This window comes from Phacochoerus africanus, chromosome 10 (assembly GCF_016906955.1).
Source record: "Phacochoerus africanus isolate WHEZ1 chromosome 10, ROS_Pafr_v1, whole genome shotgun sequence".
Classification (NCBI taxonomy): Eukaryota; Metazoa; Chordata; class Mammalia; order Artiodactyla; family Suidae; genus Phacochoerus; species Phacochoerus africanus.
In genome coordinates, this window is record NC_062553.1 from 116,446,317 (window position 1) to 116,462,577 (window position 16,261).

Below are 16,261 nucleotides of genomic sequence, written 5' to 3' on the forward strand. Positions count from 1 at the left end.
ATTCTCCATGAATAATAAACAGATTATACATCAGGAAGTAAACAAACCTCTTTTGGGTCATCCCCAAGCAGCTTAAATTTTCTTGGGATCTTGCTTCTGGCAAACTTACATCCATTGTAGTACATGCTCCACGAACAACCAAAAGAAAAGGAGGCACCACAGGTCTCTGGGTCCAGCCCCTGACAGGCACAGGTTCTCCTGAGAAATTAAAGGACCAAGTTGATGACTATGGATTGCACTGTCTATGCTATCAATCATATTCTGGGTATCTGCATTTAAAAATGAGAGAAAATTAGTTTTAAAAGAAATCTAACTATATATTAAGCTATGCCACAATCACATCAGAAAAGATTATAAAGCATTATGAACTACAGTCACCACATTATACATTAGAGCCTCAGACCTTATTCATTTCATAACTGAAAGATTATACAATTTTACAAACCTCTTATTTCCTTCACCACTCCATCCCACCCCTACCACCAGCCTCTCACAACCACTTTTCTACTCTGTTTCTAGGAACTTGACATTTTGTTTGTCTGTTTTTGATTCCATGTATAAGTAATACCACGCAGTATTTGTCTTCTCTGTCTGGTTTATTCCACTTAGTATGATGCTCTCCGGGTTCATCAATGTTGTCACAAATGGCAGGATTTCCTTTTTTAAAACATGGAATAATATTCCTCTGTGTGTGTGTATATACACATTTAAAAACAATTTTTATATTTATTTTTTAATAAAGTACAGTTGATTTACAGTGTTGAGACAATTTCTGTTGTACAGCATAGTGACTCGGTCATACATCTCATACTATCTTCTATCACATTCTATCCCAAGATATCGGATATAGTTCCCTGTGCTGCATAGTAGGACTTCACTGCTTATCCATCTTTATCTATTTGTCCATTGGTGGATGTTTAGGTTGTCTAGACAATTTGGTTATTGTGAATAATGCTGCAATGAGCTTTGAAGTACAGATAATGTCTGTGAGATAGTGATTTCATTTCCTTTGCATATATATCCAGAAATGGACTGCTGGATCACATGGTAGTTCTTCTTCTAATTTTTTGAAGAGTTTCAATATCATTTTACAGAGCAGCTGTGCCTGTTCACATTCTTACCAATAGTGTGCAATGTTTCTCTTTTGTCTGCATTCTTGCCAGCATTTGTTCCGTCTTTTTTTTCCCCCCATAATAGACATTCTGACAGGTATGAGGTGATACCTCATTTTGCTTTTCATTTACATTTCCCTGATGATTAGTGATGTTGAGCACCTTTCAGGTATCTGTTGGCCATTTCTATGTCTTTGTAAATATGTCTATTTGGGTCTTTCACAAATATTTTCTCCCATCCTATAGGCTGCATTTTCAATTTGCTGATCATTTCTCTTGCGATGCAGAGCTTTTAAGTTTGGTGCAGTCACACTCGTTTAGTTTGCTTTTGTTGCCTTTGCTTTTGGTGTCAAATCTTAAGAACATCACTGTCAAGACCAATATCAAAAAGTTTATTCCCTAAGTTTTCTTCTAGGAGTTTTAAAGTTTCAGGTTTTATATTTAAGACTTGAATCCATTTTGATCTGACTTTTGTGTATAGTGTAAGAGAAGAGTCTAGTTTTATTCATCTACATTAGTATCAGGTTTTCCTATCACCATTTATTGAATACACCATGCTTCCCTTATTGTAAAGTTTTGGCTCCTTTGTCAAAAAAATAATTGAACATATTTGCATCGGTTTATTTCTAGGCTCTGTATTCTGTTCCACTGATCTATTGTTTTGATACCCACACCAAGCTGTTTTGATTATTATAGCTTTGCAATATAGTTTTAAACCATTAAGTGTGATGAATAGTTTTCTTTTTCATTCTTGAGTGTTTTAACTATTTGGAGTCTTCTGTAGTTCCATATAAATTTTAAGATTGTTTTTGCTATTACTATAACAATGCCTTTGGAATTTTGATAAGGATTGCATTAAAGATGTAGATCGCTTTGAGTAGTACAGGCATTTTAACAATATCCTTTGAATTTATAAACATGAAATATCTATTTATCTGTGTCTTCTTTAAAATATTTTCATTAATGTCATAGTTTTCACTGTACAGATCTTTCACCTCCCTCATTAAATTTGTTCCTAGTTATTTTATTTTTTCTGGTGATATAGTGAATGGGTTTGTTTGCTTGATTTCTCTGTTATTTTATTATTAGTGTATGGAAAAGCAACTGACTTTTGTATGCTGACATTGCATCTTGCAACTTTACTGAAATTGTTTATTATTTCTAACAGGTTTTTTTTGGTGGAGTCTTCAGGGGTTTATGTACATACGTCATCTGTGAAGAGTGATGGTTTTACTTCTTTCCATTTTGAATGCCTTTTCTTTTTCTTCTCTGATTGTTCTGGCTAGGAATTCCAATAATATGTTGACATACTTGTCTTGTTCCTGATCTTAAAGGAAAAGTTTTCAGCTTTTGATTATTGAATTTGATGTTAGCTGTGGCCTTCTCATATATGCCCTTTATTATGTTGAGGTGTATTTCTTCTATACTCAGTTTTTTCTGTTTATTTATTTATTTATTCATTTTTGTTTTGGGGGGCCACACCTATAGCACATGGAAGTTCCCAGGCAAGGGGTCGAATTGGAGCTACAGTTGTCAGCATATACCACAAGCCATAGTTACACCAGATCCGAGCTGTTTGTGATCTATACCACAGCTCATGGCAGTGTCAGACCCTTAACCCACTGAGTGAGGCCAGGGATAAAACCTACATCCCCATAGATACTAGTTGGGTTTGTTACCACTGAGCCACAATGGGAACTCCTATACTCAGGTTTTTTGTTTTGTTTTTTAGTTTGTATCATGAAAGATGTTGAATTTTGTAAGAAAAATTTCTGCATCTATTGAGATGACCATATTATTTGCTCCCTTCATTTGGTAGTGTATATTGCACTGATTATTTGGGTGTGTTGAACCATGTTGCATCCTTGGAATAAATCCCAATTGGTCATAGTGTGTGATCTTTGTCATGTACTTTTGACTTGGTTTGCCAACATTTTGTTGAGAAATTTTGCATCTATGTTCATCAGGAATATTGGCTGGTAACACTCTTTTCTTTCAGTGTCCTTATCTGGTTTGTCTACATCTACATCAGAGTAAGGCTGGCCTTATAAAAATGAGTTTGGAAATGATCTCTTTTCTTCTATTCTTGGGAAGAGTCTGACAAGGACTGATGTCAATTCACTTTAAATGTTTGGCAGAATTCACCACTGAAGCCACTTGGTCATGAAATTTTCTTTTTCTTTCTTTTCTTTTTTTTTTTTTTTTTGTGAGGTTTTGATTACTGATTCAATCTCTTTAACTAGTAGTTGGTCTATTCAGATTTTATATTTCTCCATGACTCAACTTCATGATTCAAGTTGTACGTTTCTAAGAATTTATCCATTTCTTCTAGGTTGCTAGTGTATAACCATTCACAGTATTCTCTTATGATCCTTTATATTTGTCTGGTATGGGTTGTAACGTATTCTCTTTCATTTATAATTTTATTTCTTTGGGTCTTCTTTTTTTTTTTCTTTTTCTTGATAAATATAGCTAAAGGTTTGCCAGTTTTGTTTATATGTTCAAAAAAAGCTCTTAGTTTGTTTCATTTTTTTCCCCTATAGTCTTTTAAGTCTCTGCTTCATTTATTTCCACTCTGATCTTTATTATTTATTTTCTTTTTCTAAATTTGGGCTTAGTTTGTACTTCTTTATCAGGCTCCTTGAGGAGTAAATTTAGGTTATTTATTTAACATCATTCATTTTTCTTAATGTAGATATTTAATGCTATGAAGTTTCTTCTTAGAACTGCTTTTGTTGCATCCTATAAGTGCTGGTATGTTTGTTTCAGGATATATTTTTCGGCTGTTATTTCTTGAATAAGTCTGTAATTGAACCCTTTTAGTGAATTCTTCAGTTTAGTTATATATTCTTCAGCTCAGTGATATCTGTTTGGTACTTTATAGTATTTTCTGTCTTTGCTGAAATGATCATTTTGTTTATGTATTACTCTCCAGACCTCACTGAACATCAGTAGTCATATTAGTAGAAATAATACAATTTTGAAATTACTTAATGTATGTTGTGACATGAAGAAATCATTGTTATTGTCAATAAACAAGAATTTCGGTGTAAGATAAAAAAGCAATATAAAAGTAAATATCCTGAAATTCTATTAACAGGAAATAACAGTATGAATTCATGAGCTCAAATCTCAAATTTTCTTTCTAAAAAAAAATTACTTCTTGTATCTGCCCACTGAAAATGCCTAAAAGTAACAATATCTTTATAAATGGTCACATCTGGATAGACTATGATCTCAAATATCATGTCTCATTGAAATGAACATAGGTTAAAAATCCATTATTTTTTTTTTTTTCAGTGAGTAAATAATGATTCCCCCTCCGCCCTACCACCTACCACCAAAAAACCTAACTGATCATTTTTGGATGGTTACTGAGGCATGATATTACTATTGTGAAATTTCACAACTAACAATACTTACCATGCATGCATTATTCTGTCATTTGTTTATAAGCTATATTTAATAGTAACCAAATAATTGACAAGTAAAAGTTCACTAAATAATTCAATCTAATAAATACAGAAGGAATGTTACAATTAGAAATTACAAATTTACAGATGCAGAAGTGGCAGAATAATTTCCAAAAATTCTCTCTTCCATCAAAGCAATAAGAATTCTAAATATTATCAGAATCAACTTTTCAGAAGTCTGAAAATTAACAAAAGGCTTTCAGTATTTCAGGAAAGCACTTTTTCAAGAAAAGCAATGAAATTCTGGAAAAGAAACTAAGATTTATGGTGTTTTAACTTGCCCTATTTTCACTGTCCCCAGAACACAATGACAGACTTGAAAACCAACAGTCCACATTTATGATGAAAACTGGCAGGCAGGCAGGGGTCAGAATTAGGTTGTATATCTTCCAAAGACCCTTTCCCTTACAAATGTCATTACTTTACCTATTTGATAGTTCCCTAGAAGTCTCCACTAGCAAGGCTCTCTTCAATTGATCTGATTTGGAGTTCACCTATTACGTACTGCCATTCCTGACTGAAGGTATTTGTTGATAACAGCCAGAAGCAATTGTTGAACACTGGCTGCCTGAGTTCCTGATGGACAAAATTAGCTAGAACTACCAAGAAAATAAAAACCACATTGCTAAAATTAGAAATGAAAAAGAGGATATTAATGATCTTATAAAAAGCACCATAAGGAAATATTATAAAAATGATAATCTACAAAATAGATAACTTTGATAAAATGGACAAATTCCTAGAAGGCATGAACTACTGAACTGACTCAAGAAGAAATAGACAATCTGAATAGACCTGATTTTTCTTCAAAAGCTCTGCATATCAGAAAGGAGTGGCATTATACAGTTAGAGTGACGAATCGGAAACCTTCAACCAAGAATACTCTACCCAGCAAGGCTCTCATTCAGATTTGGGAGTGAAATTGAAAGCTTTACAGACAAGCAAAAGCTAAGAAAATTCAGCACCACCAAACTAGCTTTAAAACAAATACTAAGGGAACTTAGCTAGGTGGACAAGAAAAGGCTACAAGTGGAATCAAGAAAATTATAAATGGGAAATCTCACCAGTAAAGGCAAACATACAGTAGAAGTAGTAAATCATTCACACATAAACAGGATACCAAGCCAGCAATCATGAGAGGAGTACAAATGTAGGACATTGGAAATCCATTTGCAATTAAGAGACCAGTGACTCAAAACAATATCGTATATATACACATATATAGAGTGCTATATCAAAACCTCACAGGAACCACAAACCAAAAATCTACCATAGATACACATGTAAAAAAGAAAAAGCAATCCAAACACAACAATAAAGATAGTTATCAAGTCACCAGAGAATAAAAGAGGAAGAGAAGAAAAAAAGACCTATAAAAATAACCCAAAACAATTACCAAAATGGCATTAAGAATGTATGTATCAAAAATTACCTTAAATGGATTAAATACTCCCACCAAAAGACATAGATTAGCTGAATGGATACAGAAACAAAAACCGTATATATGCTGTGTACAAAAGACCCATGTCAGATCTAGGGACACATACAGACTAAAAGGAAGGGGATGGAAAAAGGTATTTCATGCAAAGAAATCAAAAGAATAGCCACAGCAATCAAACAAAAGAAATAAAAGGTATTCAAATTGGAAGAGAAGAGGTAAAATTGTCACTGTATGTAGATGACACATACCATATATAGAAAACCCTAAGGATTCTGTACAAAAACTACTTGAACTGAGCAATGAATTCATCAAAGTAGAAGGATACAAGGATAACATTCAGAAATTGGTTGAATTCCTGTATACTAACAATGAAATATTAGAAAATGAATACAAAAATGTAATATCTTTTAAAATCACACACCCCCAAAATAAAATACCTAGGAATAAACCTGACCAAGCAGGTGAAAGACTTATATGCTGAGAACTGTAAAACATTAACCAAGGAAATTAAAGAGGATTCAAAGAAATGGAAAGATATTCCATGCTCCTGGATTGGGAGAATTAATATCGTTAAAATGGCCATACTACCCAAAGCAATCTACAGATTCAATGCAATCCCTATCAAATTACCCATGATTATTTTTCATGGAACTAGAATAGACAATCCAAAAATTTATATGGAACCATAGAAGACCCAGAATTTCCAAACTAATCCTAAGGGGGGAGGGGGAGCAGGAGGCGTAACTCTCCCAGACTTCAGACAGTATCACAAATCTACAATAACCAAGACAGTGTGGTACTGGTATAAAAACAGACATAAGGAGTAAGGGAATAGAAGAGAGAACCTAAAAATAAACCCAGACACCTAGAGTCAATTAATCTTTGACAAAGGAGGCAAGAATATAAAATGGGAAAAAGACAGTCTCTCCAGCAACTGGTACAGGGAAAACTGGACAGCTGCATGTAAATCAATGAAACTAGAACACACCCTGATACCATGCACAAAAATCAACTAAAAACTGTTTACAGACTTAAACATACGACAAGGCACCATAAAATTCATAGAAGAGAACATAGGCAAGACATTCTCTGACATCAACCATATAAATATATTCTTAGGTCAGTTTCCCAAAGCAATACAGATAAAAATAAATTGATGGGATCTAATCAAACTTAAAAGCTTTTGCTTAGCAAAGGAAACCATAAAAAAAAAAAAGACAACCTATGGAATGGAAGAAAATATTTGCAAATGAAGCAACTGACAAGGGCTTGATCTCCAAAATATACAAACAACTCACACAACTCAACAGAAAAAAAAAAAAAAGATTGAAAAATGGGCAGAAGATTCAAACAGACATTTCTCCAAAGAACACATGGATAGCCAATAGGCACATGAATAAATGTTCAACATCACTTCAGAGAAATGCAAATCAAAACTACAATGAAGTACCACACCTCACACTAGTCAGAATGACCATCAATAGCAAATCTACAAAGAACATATGCTGGAGAGAGTGTGGAGAAAAGGGAGCCCTACTACACTGTTGGTGGGAATGTAAGTTGGTACAATCACTGTGGAAAACAGTATGGCGGTACCTCAAATATAAACTAAATATAGAACTACCATATGATCCATCAATCCCATTCTGAGCATATATACAGATAAAACTTTCATTGAAAAAGATACATGCACCCCTATGTTCACTGCAGCACTATTCACAGTAGCCAAGACAAGGAAACAACCTAAATGTCCAATGACAGATGAATGGATTAAGAAGATGTTGTACATATCTACAATGGAATACTACACAGCCATAAGAAAGAACCATGTAATGCCATTTGCAGCAACATGGATGGAACTAGAGACCGTCATACTAAGTGAAGTAAGTCAGAAGGAAAAAAACAAATACCACATAATATTACTTATATCTGAAATCTAATATATGGCAGAAGTGAACTTATCAACAGAAAAGAAAAAATTCATGAACATGGAGAACAGACTTTTGATTGCCAAGAAGGATGGGAGGAAGAGGGAAGGACTGGGAGTTTGGGGTTAACAGATGAACACTATTGCATTGGGAGTGGATAAGCAATGAGATCCTGCTGTATATCTAATCACTTGTGATGGAACATTAAGGAGGATAATGTGGGAAAAAAAGAATGCATATATATGTATAACTGGGTTGCTTTGCTGTACAGCAGAAATTGACAGGACACTGTAAATCAACTATAATAAAAATTTCTTAAAAAAGGAAACAAAGCTGGAGTAGCAATACTCATATCAGACAAAATAGACTTTAAAATAAAGACTCTTACAAGAGATAAAGAAGGACATCACATAGTGATCAAGGCATCAATCAAAAAAGATAATAACAATTGTACATATATATGCACCCAATATAGAAAGAAGCACCTCAATATATAAGGCAAATACTAACAGCCATAAAAGGAGAAACCAACAATAACACAATAATATTTGGGGACTTTAACACACCAGGGGACTTTAACACACCAGTTACATCAATGGATAGATCATACAGATAAAAATCAATAAGGAAACACAACCCTTAAATGACACATTAGACCAGATGGACTTCCACAAAGCAAGCCTTGGAAGAACTGAAATCATGTTAAGCATCTTTTCTGACCATAATGCTGTAAGATTAGAAATTAACTACAAGAAAACGTATACAAAACACAAACATGTGGAGGCTAAACAATATGTTACTAAACAACCAATGGATCACTGAAGAAATCAAAGGGAAAATTAAAAAAAAAAAAAAAAACTTAGAGACAAATGACAATGAAAATGTGATTACCCAAAACCCATTTGAAACAGCAAAATCAGTTCTAAGAGGGAAGTCTATAGCAGTACAATTTTACGTCAGGAAACAAGAAAAAAAAAAAAACCTCAAATAAACAACCTACCTTACACTTAAAACAACCAGAGGGAGGAAGAAGAACAAACAGAACCCAAAATTAGTAGAAGGAAAGAAATTATAAATATCAGAGCAGAAGTAAATGAAACAGAGGCAAAACAAAGAAGATCAATGTAACTAAAGACTTTTTTTGAGAAGAAAAACAAAATTGATAAACATGTAGCCAGACTCATCAAGAAAAAAAGGAGAGGGGGCTCAAATCAATAAAATTAGAAATGACAAAGGGGAAGTCACAACTGACACCAGGGAAATGCAAAGGAACATAAGAGACTACTACAAGCAACTACACACAAATAAATGCGACAACCCAGAAGAAATGGACAAATTCTTAGAAAGGTACATTCTTCCAAGACTGAACCAACGAGAAATAGAAAATATGAACAGAGCAATCACAAGTATTGAAATTGAAACTGTCATTGAAAAATTTCTAACAAAACTTCAGGACCAGATGGCTTCACAGGTGAATTCTATCAAACATTTAGAGAAGAGTTAACAATTATCCTTCTAAAACTCTTCCCAAAAATTTTGGAGGAAGGAACATTCTCAAACTCATTCTATGAGGCTACCAACTCCCTGATATCAAAATAGACAAAGATACCACAAAAAAGAAAATTACATGTCAATATCATGATGAACATAGACACAAAAATCCTCAACAAGATACTAGCAAACTGAATCAAACAATATATTAAAAGGATCATACACCACGAGCAAGTGGGATTTATCCCAGGGATGCAAGGATTTTTCAATATCTGCAAACCATTGTGATACACCACATTAACAAACTGAAGCATAAAACCGTTACAATCATCTCAATAGATGCAAAAAAAGCGTTTGAAAAAAACTGAACACCATTTTTGATAAAAACTCTCCAGAAAGTGGGTACAGCTTTGAACACAATGCAGGCCATATTCAACAAACCCACAGCTAATATTGTGCTCAGCAGTGAATATTTGAAAGCATTTTCTCTAAGATCAGGAGCAAGACAAGGATATCAGTGTTCACCCACTTTTATTAAATATAGTTTTGAAAGTCCTAGTCATGGCAATCAGAGAAGAAAAAGAAATAAAAGGAATCCAAACTGGGGAAGAAGGAAAATTGTCACTGTTTGCAGATGACATAATACTTAACACAGAAAATCCTAAAGATGCTGCCAGAATACTAGAGTTCATCAATGAATAAAGTAAAGTTGCAGGATCCAAAATTAACATACAGAAGTTTCTTGCATTTATATACACTAACAATGAACAATCAGAAAGAGAAATTAAGGAAACAATCCTATTTACTGTTGCATCAAAAAGAATATCTAGGAATAAATCTACCTGAAGAGGCAAAAGACCTGTATTCTGAAAACTATAAGACACTGAAAGAAATTGAAAATGACACAAACAGATGGAAAGATTTACCATGTTCTTGGGATGGAAGAATCAATATTGTCAAAATGACTATACTACCCAAGGCAATCTACAGATTCAATGTAATCCCTATCAAATTATAATGGCATTTTTCAAAAAACTAGAACAAAAATTTTTAAATTTGTATGGAAACATAAAAGACCTCAGGTAGTCAAAAAAGAAAAAAATGAGAAAGAAAGATGAAATGGGAGGAAGCAATCTTGCTGACTTCAGATAATACTACCAAGCTACAATCATCAAAACAGTATGGTACTGGCATAAAAACAGAAATACAGATCAGTGGAAGAGGATAGAAAGCCCAGAAATAAGATCAGGAACTATGGTAAATTAATCTATGACAAAGAAGGCATGGATATGCAATGGAGAAAAATACAGTCTCTTCACCAAATGGTGCTAGGAAACTGAATAGCTGCACATAAAAGAATGAAAATAGAATTTTTTTTCCCCACAGCATATGGAGGTTTCCAGGTTTGGGGTTGAATCGGAGCTGTAGCTGCTAGCCCATACCATAGCCACAGCAACAAAGGATCTGAGCTGTGTCTGTGACCTACACTGCAGCTCATGGCAATGCCAATCCTTAACCCACTGAGCAAGGCCAGGGATTGAACCTGAATCCTCATGGATGCTAGCCAGATTCATTAACTCCTGAGCCATGATGGAAACTCCTTTTTTTTTTTTTTTTTTAGAATATTCTTTAATACCATACACAAACGTAAACACAAAATGGATTAAAGACCTAAATATAGGGCTAGATATTATAAAATTCTTAGAGAAAAAGATAGGCAGAGTACTCCTTGACATAAATTGCAGCAATATTTTTTTGGGATCCACCTCCTAGAGTAATAAAAACAAAAACAAAAATAAACAAATGGGTTCTGATTAAATTGAAAAGCCTTACACAGCAAAGGAAACAATGAAATGAAAGACAATACACAGAATGGGAGGAAATATGTGCAAATGAAGTGGCCAACAAGGGATTCAGCTCCAAAACATACAAACATCTCATGTAGCTCAACATCAAAAAAAAAGTCCAAAAATGGGCAGAAGGCCTAAACAGACATTTCTCCAAACAAGACAGACAGATGGCTAAAAAAGCACATGAAAATATATTCAACACTACTAATTATCAGAGAAATGCAAATCAAAACTACAATAAGGTATCACTGCATGCTGATCAGCACGGCCATCATCAAAAAGTTTATAAATGCTTAGTAGAGGATATGGAGAAAAGGGAACCTCCTATACTGTTGGTGGGAATGTAAATTGGTACAACCACTATGGAGAACAGTATGGAGATTCCTTAGGAAACTAAAAATAGAGCTATATATATCATCCAGCAATCCCACTTCTGGGCATACATCTGGAGAAAACTGTAATTTGAAAAGATCATGCACTCCATTGTTCACTGTAGCACTATTTACAACAGTCAAGACATGGAAACAACCTAAATGTCCACTGACAGAGGAGTGGGTAAAGAAGATGTGGTACATAGACACCATGGAATATTACTCTGACATATAAAAAAAGAATAAAGTACCATTTGCAACAACATGGAGAGACTTAGAGATTATCATACTAGTGAAGTAAATTAGCCAGAAAATGATGAATATCATATCACTTAAATGTGGAATCTAAAGAGATTGATACAAATGAACGTATTTGCAAAACAGAATCAGACTCACAGACTTTGAAAAAGGACTTATGGCTACCAAAGGGGAAAGGTGTGGGGAAGAGATAAATTGGGAGTTTGGGATTAATATATACATACTACTATATATAAAATAGATAATCAAGAAGGACCTACTGTATAATACAGGGAACTCAACTCAATATTCTATAATATCCTATAAGGGAAAATAATCTGAAAAAGAATGAGTAATGTATAACTATCACTTTTCTATATACCTAAAACTAACACATTGTAAATCAAATATACTCTAATATAAAATAAAAATTAAATTTTAAAAAAGATGTAAAAAAAAAAAGGTGTCAATACTCACTAATTGGTTTACTGATTCAACAGAGTCTCTACCAAAATCTCAGATGGGAGAGTTCCCTGGTGGTGCAGTGGGTTAGGGATCCAGTGTTTTCACTCTTTGGCTTGGGCCACTGCTGGGGCTCAAGTTTGTTCCCTGGCCCAAGAACTTCTGCATGTTGCAGGAGAGGCACACACACACACAAAAATTCCCAAATGGGTAAATTGATAAGTTGATTCTAAAATTCACAGGGACATGAAAAGTACCCAAGGTAGTCAAAAACAATCTTGTAAAGAAAAATAGTTGAAAAACTTACGCACCTTAATTTCAAAAACTTACCATAACTACAGTAACCAACACTATGTAGTATTGTCATAAAGATATATAAATTAATGGAATAGAAGAGTCCTGAAATGATCCATACATCTCTGTCAATTAATTTCAAGCAGGATAACAAGGTCTTTCAATGTGGAAAAGAATAGCCTCTTCCACAAATGGTGCTGAGACAACTGGATAGCCACATGCAAAGAATGAAGTTGGACTTATCTCCCATCATAACTCAACAGTAGGCAGAGACCTAAATGTAAGAGCTAAGTTTATTATAGTAATAATACTCTGGGAGGAAAACATTAATGTAAATCTTCAAGATTCTTTTTTTTTTGGGGGGGGGGCCACACCCATGGCATATGGAAGTTTCCAGGCTAGGGGTCGAATTGGAGCTATAACCTCTGGCCTACACCACAGCCACAGCAACATGGGATCTGAGCCGTGTCTGTGACCTACACCATAGATCATGGCAACCCCAGATCCTTAACCCACTGAGTGAGTCCAGAGATCAAACCGGCATCCTCTTGGATACTAGTCAGATTTGTTTCTGCTGAGCCATGACAGGAACTTCATATATCTGGTAAGTTCTAATATCCAGAATAAAGAACTCTTACAACTCAAAAACAACACAACTTATAAGATTTAAGTATGAATTTCTTCCAAGAAGATACACAAATAGCCAATAGCACATGAAATAATGCCTAACGTCACCACTCATTAGGGAAATGCCAATCAAAACCATGAGATACCCATTGGAAGGGCTATAATAAAACAAGACAGACCATAACTCATTTTGGTGAGAATGTGGAGACATTGGAATCTCCATATATTGCTGATAGGAATGAAAAATAGAAGAGCTGCTTTGGAAAAAAATTTGGCAGTTCTTCAAAAAGTTACAAAGTTACCATGTGACCAACAAGGTCATTCCTAGATATATACCCAAGAGAATCGAAAACAATATCCATATAAAAACTTGTACACAGGCATTTATAGTAGCATTATTCATTATAACCAAAAAGTGGAAATAACCCAAATGCCCATGAACTGATGAATAGAGAAAATGTGGTACCTATACACGATGGAATATCATTCAGCCATAAAAAGGAATAAAGTACTGATTAATGTTATGACATGGATGAACTTTTTTTCCCCCTTTGGTCTTTTTAGGGCCACACTTACAGCATATGGAAGTTCCCAGGCTAAGGGTCAAATCAGAGCTGTAGCTGCCAGCCTACGCCATAGCCACAGCAATGTGGGAACTGAGCCGTGTCTGCAACCTACATCACAGCTAATGGCAACACCAGATCTCCAACCCACTGAGCAAGGCTAGGGATTAAACCCGTGTCCTTATGGGTCCCAATCATGTTTGTTACCACTGAGCCACAACAGGAACTCAGACATGGAAGAACTTTAAGATATTATGCTGAGTGATAGAAGTCAGACAGAAAGGTCAAATACATGATTCTGTTAAAATGAAATGCTCAGAAGCCAATCTATAGAGATGGAAAGTTGGGGGGAGAATGGGAAGTGACTGCCTAATGGCCAAGCGGTTTCCTTTTGGGAGTGATGAAAGTGTTGCATAACTTTGTGAATATACTAATCCACTGTGTTGTACACTTTAAAAGGTTGAATTATATGGTATGTGAATTATACCTAAATTAAAAAAATCCCTACAAAACACAGTGACTTCAAAGTGATTTCCTATATGAAGTAGCTACTAAAAGGCACTTTAACTTCTATAGAGACCTTTTAAATATTGTTAGAATTTTCACATTGCAGCCTCATTTTAACATGGGTCAAAACTTGGCTAATGTTTAAAAAACAAATCAGAAAAATATTCACCTATAAAACATTTTTTAACAACACTCTCAACCTCTGAGTTACCATTTGTACTTTAACTGTAAAAATGAATGAAATTTAAACTAAAAATTCAAACTTATGCAAGTATAGAAAGACTAGCAAACTAATTTAAATGAATATAACACATTTATACAACATTAAAAAAGAAGAAAATTATCACTTTGCAAACTGTCAAAATAATGGAAACAGTCAGTAATCTCAATGGATATGCTAAACCATTAGATAAAAGCTTTCTAGGAAAACTTTATGATGAATGGATCAAGTTAACAATTCTTGAACTGAATACTCTAAACATCAGTATAAATGGAACAGAGTAGGTATTATGTCCCTCCCAATAAGTATAAAGAACTAAGATGATTTCATTACCACTTAAAAGGCATTCTTCCAATATACATACATACATGTGCACCTACATATTTAAATTTCTAGCTACTACTGTTCAGAAGAAAATGGTAATAGAGGAATAGGTTAAATAAGTGTGCATAGCCAATCCAGAATGTGGGAAATTTTACATACCAAATCATACAGTATCTTTAACAAATAAATTCATTTTAAAAAGATGGGGAAACAATTATCAATAAAAAGAGGCTTGTGTCCTCAGAAAACTAAAAATAGGACTACCATATGATCCAGCAATCCTACTCCTGGGTATATATCCAGACAAAACTATAATTCGAAATGATAGATGCACCATTATGTTCATAGCAGCACTATTCACAATAGCCAAGACTTGGAAACAACCTAAATGTCCACTGATAGAGGAATGGATGAAGAAGATGTGGTACTTATATGCAATGGAATGCTACTCAGACATAAAAAAAAATAACAAAAAATGCCATTTGCAGCAATGTGGATGTACCTAGAGATTATCATACTAAGTAAGTCAGAAAGAGAAAGACAAATACCAGATGATATCACTATATGTGGAATCTAAAATATAGCACAAATGAACCTACCTACAAAACAGAAACAGACTTACAGACATAGAGAACAGCCTTGTGGGTGCCAAGGGGGAGAGGGAGGGAGTGGGATAGATTGGGAATTGGGGGTTAGTAGATGTAAATTTGTAAACTATCACATTTAGAAGGATAAACAATAAGGTCCTATTGTATAGCACAAGGAACTATATCCAATCTCCTGGAACAGACCATGATGGAAAATAATATAAAAAAAGAATGTATATATGTATGTATGTGTGTGTGTGTGTATTTATGAGAGACTAACTCACTTTGCTGTATAGCAGAAATTGGCACATTATAAATCAACTATACTTTAGAAAGTAAAAAAAATAAAAAGAGGCTTGTGAATCATTATCTTCCAAATGGGGACACTTTTGATAATGAAAGAAAGTTCTATCAATAATTATGCTAGGGAGCCCTCCTATACTGTTGGTGGGGATGTAAACTGGTACAACCACTATGGAAAACAGCATGGAGGTACCTTCAGAAAACTAAATATAGAACTATCATATAATCCAGCAATCTTACTGAGCATATAGCCAAAGCATTCGTTGAAAAAGATATACGTGCCCCTATGTTCACTGCAGCAGTATTCACAATAGCCAAGACATGCAAACAACCTAAATGTTCAATGACAGATGAATGGATTAAGAAGACGTGGTACATATCTACAATGGAATACCACTCAGCCATAAAAAATATAATGCCATTTGCAGCAACATGGATGGAACTAGAGACTCTCATACTAAGTGAAGTAAG

General features: G+C 34.3%; 1 protein-coding gene across 1 annotated transcript in view; it reads right to left on the reverse strand.

Annotated features, from left to right (window-relative positions):
- Positions 1-16,261, reverse strand: part of TET2 (tet methylcytosine dioxygenase 2) — a 132,498-nt gene that overhangs the window by 21,096 nt on the left and 95,141 nt on the right. Inside the window, exon 7 of the mRNA XM_047799514.1 lies at positions 48-198. Within this exon, the coding sequence (XP_047655470.1) occupies positions 48-198 (151 nt within the window). The remainder of the gene's footprint in view (positions 1-47; positions 199-16,261) is intronic.